At 31.5% G+C, this 13,238-nt stretch overlaps 1 protein-coding gene across 6 annotated transcripts in view; it reads left to right on the top strand.

Moving 5' to 3' along the window:
* The window catches only part of LOC124531991 (CUGBP Elav-like family member 1), a 366,498-nt gene that overhangs the window by 288,452 nt on the left and 64,808 nt on the right, over positions 1 to 13,238 (top strand). For all 6 annotated transcript variants that reach the window (XM_047106603.1, XM_047106600.1, XM_047106599.1 and 3 more), the window contains one exon: positions 3,963 to 4,011. In XM_047106603.1, coding sequence (XP_046962559.1) covers positions 3,963 to 4,011 — 49 coding nt within the window. The remainder of the gene's footprint in view (positions 1 to 3,962; positions 4,012 to 13,238) is intronic.

Genomic DNA, 13,238 nt, shown 5'->3' with positions numbered 1-13,238 from the left:
TTTTTGATATCATGTATTTTTTCCTGAGTTTTCAAAGGAGTTCTTATATTTTGAATGTCGTTGTGACTAAATTCCAAAAATAACATTTCCCGTAAGAAGATAAATGTTCAAAACTGGGAAAAAAAAGGTTTAGGCAAAAAGGTTCGTAGAATCTTAATCCACAAAGCCGGTCCATAGTATCTTAAAATATGTTTCGTTTGAAAGCCTGAGGAAGATTACCTCACGATGTTTACCTACCTACCTACAATAAGTTTTTGAATATGGATTTATTGCTAAACAATTCTATCTGATTCGAATACTCGAATACGCCACATTTAGTAACAACAAAATCTATGCATATGGTTTCTTATCAATTGTTTGTAATCTGTATAATCGATTTTATCTATTTCGAGTATTAATTGAAAGTTACGCTAAAGTATATAGATCTTAAAGTATTAATTTACCATGCATACCGATATATGTTTGTAAAAATAAACTGAGCGCTGATTGATGTTCGCTCTGACACACGGGTGACTTGTGCTGAGTAGATCAACATCACAGTTCGAACGAAGATACTAATCGTGTAAAAAATATATATATTTATTAATAAAAAAATACCTGATGATGATAATAAAATTATATGTATTTCAGAATAGTAGTCATTTGTAAGTCAAATATTACATTTTCTCTAAAGAAACGATCATAAAAACCTAGTCCTACTTTTGAGATTAGCCTGATACACAGCATTGTTTTTATTTCTAATCTTTTTTTTTTAATTCTACCAGACTATTTCATTGCACTTCTATACATTAGTATTATGGCTCAACAGCTAGCATATAACTGTAGCTACAAGTTCTTGAGGTCCAGCGTTTGAATTCCGAATTAGGTCAATGGAAGTTTTTTATTTCAGCCAAAATGTTACGGTCACAGAAAGGTACGTAAAAGTACACGTACGATCGCATTATATTTCCGTTTCCTCAAAGGATCATGCGTGCGTACACACACGCGTACTGTATTGGATCCTGTAAAACCTAATCGATATATGTAAATTAAGTAACGTAATTTTGGTAACATATGAAATGACGGAGAAAAATATATATAATAGCAGACTATTCACGGACTTACATGTAGGCTTGTGCACATGTGTTTGTATGCTTATATATGTGTGTATCCGTAAATATCATCGGAATTATAAATTCGTATATATATATGTATGTTAATTAGCAACGTTTCCACGTTAACATTTCATCATCACATATAACATTATAATAAATATAGATAATAAATCCATATTTTCGCGTCATAATATACTATTAATCCTACAATAATAGTGAAGGGTGTATGTCGTTGCATTCGCTTATATTAAGAGCTACAGGTCCGATTTGAAACAAAAGTATATATAAATCTATTTATTAAAGTAGGTTATATGCTATATATCTTTACGTTACGACACTAACAAGCAGCGCAGTAACCGTAAACGTCAATCAATATGGCAAATTATATGAAATAGGCGGGTATAATCTAAATTTAACCGAACCCTGCCAGTGAAATTGCACTGAACCGCAAATACGTAAAAAAATATAAAAAATATGAATACGTAAAAAACGTGCATCTTCTCGATTTGATATGGCTGTTCGCTTTAAGTATGCTGTGTACGTGCTCCAGAGCATATGTCAATCAACGCCCGAGTTATTTTTATATGCGACTGACGGCGGAGATGTATTGGCAAGTGTTTGTCTTTCACTTTCATTGTATGTGTTTGTGTGTGTGCGTTTGGGTATTTGAAGTTGGTCGTAGTTTCTTTTTACTTTACAATTGTTACATGTTAAATCAATTTTATATTTTTAGAATACCAAATACCGATTCAAATAAAATTTACTGTAAATTTTAAATTGAAGTCAAGTTTACGTATAATTGAAACTAATAGGTTCAGCCATTTGTTACCGAATTTATTAGAAGATTGTGGGTTCAAATCCATATAGCATCGCTAACATTTTCGAGTATGACGAGAGCAAATATATCAGTGGTTTCAGTTCACGCGTCGTTAGTGATTATTTATATTCCACTTGATAGATCTTTACTAGTGTAATACTGAATATCATATATTTATAGACATAATACGGTTCAGAGATCCCAATAAGTGTTACATAATTTTTAATTCTTAATAATGTCTCTATCAAATTAAAAGACATTTTTTATAATATTTAATAAGCATCATCACACAGTATCAAACGAAATCGCTTTATGTATGCTCTTTAAAATGACAGAACGGATTTTGATGCGTTTTTTCTAATAGACAGGGTGATTTGAGCGGTAGGTTTTGTATATAATACAAGGACAATATTGTAAAGAAACAAAGTTTTGTAGTATATTATTACACCCGTGCGAAGCCGGGACAGGTCGCTAGTTTCTAACAAGATGAATTACTAGTAAATCATGATAATGTTAAAAAGCATGTTAAAAGCAAGCATGCAAGATAGAAGGTTAATAAACTCATAATTTAGTAATGTAGGTTATGTTCTAAAATCTCTTTATCGACAGAAACTAAGTACAATAGTAGGGAATTTGCTTAATCGATCGGTTTTGTAACATTTGTAATCTATCGAAAATTCTGTATGACAAATAAACAATATATAAATTTAACTGCTTGAACAATTTTAAAGTGTATAATTTATTCGAACGCGAGTTTAACTTATAATTGTTTACGAAACACGAAACTCATTGTATATTGTTTACAAATAATTGAAATAGTTACAATTGTTTGAACGTACATCATCAAGCAAACAATTCATGAAGTGCTTGATGAAATATTATGTCATTGAATCTGAATTTATGATCGTTATGTCGCAGTATGTGTATGCACAAGACTGATACGCAATATGTAATATGATGACGTAGTTTATCGGCTGCTATGAGCAATTTTGAACTGAAAGGAAAAATTTCTCTCTGAACTGTTTCAATTAAACTAATCAAAAAAATTTAAAATTAGTCAAGTAGTTTCCAGATATCATAATTACATATAATAAATTAATTGTGAGTTGTGAGCCAGCCGGTTAAGACTTTTCTGAACCGGTCGAAACATATTCAAGACCCTATAGTTCTAAAGCTCAACCAGCTCGGGTTGGATCGGGAAACAACCCATCGACGACAGCATTAAAGAAAAGAGGACTAACAATAAAAAATAAAAATATATAATATATTAAATAGTAAAAATATATCACAGAAATTTATTTAATTGAAGGAAACTCGTGTGCCTTTTTTGTCTAATGTTTTCTTTCACAACAAAGTACAAGGTGATTTATTGCAAATGTCCGTACTAATTAATAAGGTACTATGTCAAGCCGCCATTATAAATTAAGATCTGGCTGTGATACGACTATATTCACTTACAATTAATTGTCTCTTTACGAATGGTCGGCGGAGAGTTTTGTCACTAGCTGACTGTCGCCTCCCCATGATCCTTGCAAATCAGCTGGTACCTAAATGTACCAGGCAGTCAGTTTTATAGTTATGTAAATTTCAGTGTAAGTGTTTAATACTTTCATCGAAACTTATATGCTGAGATATAATTGTATGAATTCGATCTCATAATATGAACATTGGCATATATAACATTAATCACTGCCATGTATAATTAATAATAATTAATAAATTATGTAGTAATATAGGTAAAAATAAAATAAATAAAAAATATATTTTACACTAATCTTTCACAGCAATATGATGAGTTTAAAATTAGTTATAACGTACATATATTATCATAAAATAAATGTTACATTTAGGGATACATAACATAATTTAAGGATAAAATCATAATTAGCACACATCTATTTCCCAGCTGCTAGTATAAATCTGTTAATATCCCTAAAGTTAGACTAAAGCATCCTATACTTTTGAATGATTTTATGCGTCATCTCGGAATTAGTCTCTTTATAATTACTGTTTGATTCCTTTTATTTACTTACGATATTTTATTGTTACAGATGCATCATCCGATCCAGATGAAACCGGCTGATAGCGAGAACAGAAATGGTAAGTGTTCTCTAATATATTATAACGCTTGTTTTATTATTTATGAATTCCATTATTATGCTTATCTGAAATATGTTTTAGTAACACGTGATTATGAATAAATTGGTTTTCTTTACGAGTAGGTTTTAATCTACCAGTTAATTTAGCGGTTTTGATTATCTCTAAAATATATTATGTTAACAAACAAAATAAATTGATCTACATCAGCTAGTAAGTGACAAGAGTCACTTAATTGATCAGCATATAAAGTAATACTGGGTACGCTTAAATTTGATTAAAAAAAATACCTTTTCGTAAGGAACCAGCAAGTAGGCTTTGTATTGATTTATATAATTCATTCATAAAAATAGCTCCTGGTCCAAACAAACAACAAGCACCGACTGCCTTGTTGTACTAGAAGCTTCCTTATACGACTGCAGTTTGGTTCAAATTCTATAAGATAGATGAAATTTACAATTTTTTGAAAAACTGATCTCGTAGCGGTGCAGTGTAGATTATTTAAAAAAACGCTCTCAGAACACGTAAAGTTATCGGTTCAGTATCGTATCGTTTCGTTTGCGTATGGCGATTAAGAAAGGATAACAGAGATTTGCTTTGTGAAGTTGTTAAAAAATACTAGTTTCCAATGAGAATAAAAAAAGTCTTTATTGAGATCGAGTGATGTACTTAAAACCGATCAGGAGCATAGCGTGCGTAAATATATGTTGATTGACACGTCAGAAATCGCATGCGGTTAAACGTTATAACATTTTTATCTCTAAATTTGATACAATCTTAATTGTCATGCTTAGGCAGTTACTGTTCGTAATACCGAAATGTACTAGTTATTACCCACACGCATTAATAAATGAAAAACTAATGACTATTTAATGTTATATTATTATGACGAACACTCTATCCCTTTCGTGCATACACTTTGTGACAAAGAAAATAAATAATCCGACGTGATTTCAACACATTACTTGTGGGAGGATCGTATTACAATGGACATGTGTTTTTGTCGACTAAAAATTTATTTTTAAATATATGATTTAAATTTATAAAACCCGTAACAATGATTGATAACATCGTAGAGACAACTTCATTCAAATTGTACGACAATTGTAAAGACTCCTGTCCTACAGAAACAAAGAACGACAGAAAAATGAATGACATGATAAATGTACGAGTACCTACGTATAAGTGGTTGAAATTTTGGTCTATACAACATATCTATCAAAATAATGATACATTCATGAGATCTTAGACACTCTTTATGTACGTATAAATTAAATATCCTTGTCATCCAAGTCAAATTTATATCGAATCACTGCATTTTAGACCACGTGTTTAAAACTTAAGGCACAAGAGTATTGGATAGTCAACGTCGAAAATAATTCGTATAAGTATCTATGAGTAATTTTATCATCAGAAAAAACAACTCAATACTAAGATTTTAACTGACTTACTGACTGTTTGTATTACGATACTGACTGACTGTCTCGTGAACAAGACATTCGTAGATAATGTCTAAATATTCAGCTCCAAAGGATAAAAATAAAAAATAAGGTAATTAATAAATAAGGTAAATAATAACTGTAACAATTGAATACTACAGGTATTACTACTAATACTAAATAAATAAATATGAGACGACATCACATACATTACTCTGATCCCAATGTAAGTAGCTGAAGCACTTGTGTTATGGAAATCAGAAGTAACGACGGTACCACAAACACCCCGACCCAGGACAACATAGAAAACTAATAATAATCTACATCGACTCAGCCGGGAATCGAACCCAGGACTTCGGAGTGACGTACCCATGAAAACCGGTGTACACACCACTCGACCACGGAGGTCGTCTTTACTGGTTTCAAGACGTTCCGACTTATTTCATTTTAGCCTGATCCCCAGTTATTTTCTCCTAAAGAATAAGTATTGAACTTATACTTTCTTACTCTGCCAATACCATATATTTATAAAATTATTGTTGGTATAAATTATACTCTTTTCATTTCAAACAAAATAAAATAGTTATTTTACTAGTCGAAGGACCTGAAGACTTCAAAGACTTTGTTAGGTACACCGTTCCACAAAAGTGCTTAGCGTGTAAACCTTCGCAACTATTAAGCCGAGGTAGACGATACGAAGTTGGACAAAGCAAGACAATATCTTAGCTACTAAGTTTCTACCAAGTTTAGTTTCAGGCGGTCTCCTACTTATCTGTGTGTCATGTTGTGTGCACTGGGTTGTAATGTGTTAAGGTGGACGTATATTTAATGTCAATATTTTAACATATAAATCGTGATTTGCCTCAAGTGATAGCTTTTAGTTTGTGGTGTGTAAACAATTTAACATTATTACATTCAACTGTATCAGCAAAACAACGTATCGAATATTTTTTTATTATATACTGAATGTTAACTATTAAGAGATCCAAATGAATACTTATTCGCACAATTTTTAAATAATAAATTAAAAATAAATAAAATATTTACGAGAAGAGACCTCCGTGAATGAAACTGCGTAACATACTCTATATATTAGCAGATTTTTTTGCATAAATTTTGTATACGAACCGTATTAAAATATTTAATAAGCTCTATTAATTATTATAATCTTTATTAAATAAATTATGAATATTAATCATGCTAAAAACTTTATATAAGTTTTTTTAAACAATATTTTAAACCTTGATACATTTTATACTAAAATATAATAAGGCACGTTCGACCCGGCCCGACTTAGTGTGTTTCGACGCTTAGACACAAGCTCCGAATAATAAACAGCCAGTGTAGGGCATCGCGTTCATAGGTGGAAAACAGTGCACACAGAGTGCATATGGACTTTGGAGTTATCATTGGCTCATAAATTAAATTACATAAATTATCATAACTGAAATATCTAAAAATATAGTATAGGAAATTTATTTATTTAAATTTGACGACCTCCGTGGTCGAGTGTTGTATACACCGGTTTTTATGGGTACGCCAGTCCGAGGTCCTGGGTTCGATTCCCGGCCGAGTCGATGTAGAAAAGTCATTAGTTTTCTATGTTGTCTTGGGTCTGGGTGTTTGTGGTACCGTCGTTACTTCTGATTATCCATAAAACAAGTGCTTCAGCTACTTACTTTGGGATCAGACTAATGTATGTGATGTTGTCCCATATTTAAATATATATATATATATATATCAGATTGATTTTTGGTGGTGTAGCTTTGTGACAAGCCGTCTCTGCATACATATATGGCACAATATTGATGGGCGATTGTTACCACTTACCATCAGATAACCATTTGGCATTCTATAGAAAAAACGTTATAACAACCTTTTCTTTTTATGTGATTAATAATACTATCCGAAAAGTTAATCTTACCATTAGTAGCTACAGCTTAGATAATATAGAATTCAGAGAATCGAAACCATTTATTTATTCATGTGACGCCAATGAAAACAAACCCACTAACACTAAGAATTAGTTTGAAACAATGTGTTAAACATCACGTTACGGTGTTTTAAGTATTCGATTGCTTAATAGCTATGAAGTGCTCAACACGCATAGTATTCTAATTATGCTTTTTAACAATCAGTACTATATCAGTAATTCCTACTGTAAGGATACCTTGCATATATGTATATAGCATTTTATGCTTGATAAAGTCTGCTTATCGCATGAAATATGAGCTACGGCATGATTACATAAGAGGAGGCGGCATAAAGTCTTTTTAACAATGGAGGCCTTCAAACAGCGCCTGAACATTCATACACGGTGGCTTCTGTGTCAGTAAATGAAAAACAACGTGACACGGACCGAGCTCATTAACGTGAGGAGGGGGGACAGCGAAGTGACAGAGACCCGAGAAGAATGACTGATCGTTCGTCAGCGCGAGCGCACCTATCGTTATAGCTATTACGTGCTTAGTTTTGTCGCGGCCGCGGTTGAATGCAGACGCGCAATGTTGTGACAGTGTGTGTGTATAGTGTATGTAAAGGATGCGCGGCGAGGCGGGCGCAACTCGCAGCAAGACCGCGGGAAGGTCCAGCGTCAACTATCCGCCCATCAGCGCCGCCTACTGGCTGCCCCCGTCGAACCCTACCCCCTACCATGTGCCAGGTTCGATGATTCAATACAAACATTTGGCAAATATTCACGATGCGTCGAACACAAAAGCACCTTATAACTTTATCGGTTTTCGAAATATAATACCTGACATAATTCTCAACATAGTACCTATAGATAAACTACGAATGTAAGTTACACACACATATGCAACGACATACACAGTGTTAATGTCACGTTTAATGGTTGCCTTATCATTCTTCGCTCTAACATATTCCACACAACGACAAGGTAAAGAATTCTTTATCCACGGTACTGTATGTATAATTGCAAACATATAAACAAACAATACCATGTCGTGTTGTCTCAATAACTATGCCATTACGCAACATCAATAGTCTCGGTAAATTATTAGTGATGGCATATTATGCCATTATTGAAATTCAGGTGTATTACAATTCGATGTAATAAGCCAAGGAAGCTTGGCAAGCATTTGATCAAATCGTCCGCAACGTTGGCTCGTTGGCTGCGTTGCAATTTCGCGATGACTTTTCAGCTTATTATCCTTTTTTTGATAACATTTCGTGGACGTACAAAAAGTTGGCCGTGATTATTATATCTAATGCGTTTTTTGGCCGATGGATTTGAAATCGAAAGCCACTGACATTGACCGACATGCTGACTGAAAAACAATACGGTGTTTCCGTCGCTATTTTGTAATAAATTGGGTTTACTCACGAAAGATAATTTGAATTCTCGGATTGACTTCATCGTTTTGCAACTTTATTAAATACTTTGACGACATTAATTCAAGGTTCAAAATTGATTGCAGCCGTGAGAATTATTATTTCATGCATTTTACCTCATTTACGACTTGTGAAATAACAAAGCTTATGTAATTTGAATACAATTACATATCGAATTAACATTATTTTTTTACCACTTAATCTATGGAGGACCTAAGAAAGGAATTGTATTTTGTTTTCATGGGATTTTCTATCATAATGTTTGTAAAATGTTGTAGTACTTGACAATCGTTCCAGTCATTCAATTTACAGACGGAACAAGTTGTACACAAAAACAATCGGTATATTGCATTCCTAAAACCACTGTCATTTTTTGATTTTGATTTTGTCACACATTAGTTGAATCTTAGAGTCATATGTAACAAGATCCGAATGTTCATGAAAGTTTATTCAATTTATTTTATGTATTGTATATGGCCAAGAAATTTAAATGATTTATGTAAGAAATCAATACCACCTTCAAATTAATGTTTCCACTAACTAAGTGCTACCGATTCAAAGCGTTAGCATGTCATGAAATAATATGTGGCAAAATATTTGCCTTTGAAGATGCACGTTTACTTGACGTTTCCGTCATAAGATAAAGATAGAATAGAAAAATTATGGAAAAAAATATAAAATATTTACAAGCATTCTTTAACTATTCCCTATCTTCTAGAGCTCTATGTTTAAAATAATTACAGAGTTATTGGTCAAATATTTAGAAAACGTTTAAGATGCGCTCATACTTAAGTCGTATCATGTTCATACGTCGATACAGCAGGAGCAATTGCAGCGCCAAAATTTCACTTGTTGATTGCGTGCCTTATTATACCAAAATTTCGTTAAATTATTAATAATGTTGAATTGTTTTACAGACAACAAGTATTAAGTACAAACAAGTGTAATAAAAATTATAGTTAAGTTAAAGGTATACGAAATAAAATTACTCTGAAAATTGAGGAAGCATAGATTACCGACTCATTAAAACGGTCAATTATTACGAGCCGGCTTCTCCAAACCCACACTAATCACTGTCAAGGAATACTTTATATAAATTTAATGATTTCAATTACTTTGATATTGCGATTGATGGTCAGTGTAATCATAAAGAATTAGCATTTTTTTACAATTCATAGGATTCGAATTGTTTCAATGCGGTAACTTATATTTACGAATTCCTTTTTGATGCTTACATATGTTTATTTACCTATCAAGGGGGATTAGTTCAAACCCATGAAATGTTATAATTTAATTCGCTGATATATTTCTGAGTATGATGTCATTTTTTAACAATCATTAATCAATAAGGGTAATAATTCGAGCTTATAATATAAGATTAAAAGTATTAGATGTTTTATTATATTTTTAATAACAACAGTAACAGCAACAAAAGTTTATTATATGAATAATCTTATTAAATGATAGATTAAAGTTACTTGCATATTGAAATAGCATATTTGAAGAAATCACTTATATTTTCATCGTCAGTATCAGTTGTATCATTAATTTCTGTAATAAATTAATTGTAACCAATTATATTTTACATTTATTAGACTTTAGAAATAGTGTCACTATTAATCGCAAAGTATGAAAAGTTTTGATATTAAGTATAGAACTGAAAACGATCATAACCCTTTGCAAACACGCAATCAATCATTGAATTTAATTAGATAATAATTGTTCTACAACAAAGACCACGTCTATAGTAGTATTTACATTTACTGCAAATTTGAAATTGGTTCTATTAAAATGTAATTATTGATGTTCGCTGTAAAATAGCTTTTTCCATTATAATTTTGATCAAAAATTGTATTACGGTAAAACAAAATTTTAGATATATTTGTTTTTTTTTTTAATTATTACACAAAACATTAAAACAACTTCGTGAGTTCATAGATTAATTGCTATTCTAATTGACTTGGTCAGTAAGAGCTGTAGTTTTGGACCAATCTAGACATTTTCTAAGGCAATTCGAACTATGACTTCCAAAATTATAGTACGAGATACCTTAGGGTGCGTCCTCTACTTAAAGAAAAATGGTGTGTTTTGTTTTATGAAAAAAATGTTAATAATTTTAATGTACACATCATTTATTTGGTGTTAGGTCTTTGTGCAAGAATGTGTTGTTACTACTCATCACAGATTCTACCGTAAAAAAACAATACTTACTGTTGTTAAGGCTGCTACAGACACAAGTGATATAATTTTTTATTTCTAAAGTTGGTGGCGTCAATGTGGTGCAACACCAACGTACTAATATATAAATATATATAGTGAGCTATATTTTTAAGAGATGTATGTATGTTGTTATAACAAATCAATCAGCGATATGGGTGAATTAATATTTAACAGGATACCAACGTGTCAGACGTCTATAATGTCTAAGAGTTCGCTTTAAGTATAAAGCGTTCATCTTACATTGGTAAATCTCAATAAACACAATCTTTCCATTCATCGCTATTCAAGTTTTCTGATGTCGGTCTGCAGGTTTGAAGATATTAAAAGAAAGGTAGAAAACCGTACGTAATGAAAAATATTTGCTAAATAAGAAAAAATATATAAAAATATATCAATACGTTGAAATAGTAAAATAAAAGTAGATAAGGCTCTAGGCAAAGCTAATAAGGTAATAAAATAAGTCTATTTGTATTATTTTGTTAATAATAATCATGTCATTTTTATTTGTTATAAAAAGTAAAAACATATCACATGTCAGCTATTTTTATACGGGAAATTTAAGATATACTGATATAGTAGAGCGGTTTTCACCTATCGCTCTGTCCGTCTGTGACCAAAAATAAACGTGTTTCCTCGTTTTGCATAACTCCATGTCGATTGTTGCTAGCCACGTGTCGTGTACTACAACTAGTTCCATCTTTGCTTCTGAGAATTTTGCGGAGTTATTATTGCGGAGATTAATTTACTATAATAAAGTTTATTACTTTTCCAAATTCCAAGGACCAATAAATGTATATCATATAAGACAAATCATAATACATATAAGCAATAAATAGATATATTTGAAAAAGGATTTTTATCTGCTCAGCTGCTGATAAACATTCTTAGCAGCCTTCTAGATTTTAACGGTAGGTCGTGAGTCAGTAGGTCATTTATGGTCAGGTGTAACGGTAATGATAGGATGGAACTAACGTTTAAACTTAAAACTTAATAAAATACTAACGAAACTAACTTTTATTCAAAATACGTATTACATACTCGTATTTAATCAAAAGCCTATGAATTTAAGTTTTAGTATTTGACAGAAGACTAACTACGACTTTATATAACTAATATGATTTAAGCAAAAAAACGTTCCAAAAGGCTTATTTTCTATTCGATTATTTCTTGTTTTTGTATTATTTTTTAAGACTTTGTAAGAATTTCGTATTCAAAATTTAATACATTTTATATTTATTTTTATCCCGACTACTATGCCCAGTGACATTGAATGTGTTTGACATTTCCCGGTACGTTTTAAAAGAGAAGTTTAGAAAATACAATATATAGTATCCACTTTAGCTTAAATAACAATAGCATGATTCCATTACAAACAGTTGCAAGGAAATATCAATAACATTATGGATACACTTTATAACAATTTAAATGGAACTTGAGCCTCAAAGACAGGTGAACAAAAAAAAAGCATGTCAAATCTCTCCTAACGCTCATAGTCTGTTCAGTAAGGAAATTTACCATACTCGATCGAGGTGCAAAATAATGGAATGACATTAATCCTTACGAGTAAAAAGTACAAACTATACCCTAACAACGCGCCAGTTAAAAATATATTAATGTTATTTCTAATTTCGAGGTTTTTAAAATGAAATTATATTTTTACACCATCTCATTAATATGTGACACAATGGGTACAGACTAAAAAGAGATACGATACAAGAAAGCTTTTTATTCATGTCACACATTACAAAAGACTCGTATGTCTTTTTTTTTTAATTTTCGTCACAGCCGAAGGTTCATCGTTCTTTGTCTACGAAAGCTGCTTAAAATTTTGTGAGCGTAACACTAATCTGTGATGACACAGGTGCTTGATAAGACATGAATGATAATACCGTATGAGAGGAAATTTAACGACTCCACGTATACGATTGTTTTACAAGAGCTTGATGAATTTTATATACTTTTTTAATATCACATTTTTTTAACAATATATTTTGTAATCCTCGTTGTTATTTTCGGGTTTTAGTCCGGTTACAAAATACAAGTACAATGTAAATGTGTACAAGTACTATGTAACGAGATACAAAATTCGGCGCCCGTATCATGTGCGTTTTATATTTCTTTTCATTATAATTATTATATGAATACACACCTATAGAGTTCTCAGTGATCATTAAAATAAATTAAATATGAAGTGTTGTTAGGCTTACGTAAAATTAT

Source organism: Vanessa cardui, chromosome 8 (assembly GCF_905220365.1).
Source record: "Vanessa cardui chromosome 8, ilVanCard2.1, whole genome shotgun sequence".
In the NCBI taxonomy this organism is placed as follows: Eukaryota; Metazoa; Arthropoda; class Insecta; order Lepidoptera; family Nymphalidae; genus Vanessa; species Vanessa cardui.
Note: the sequence above shows the minus strand (reverse complement) of the source record. Positions and strands in the feature narration are given on the sequence as shown.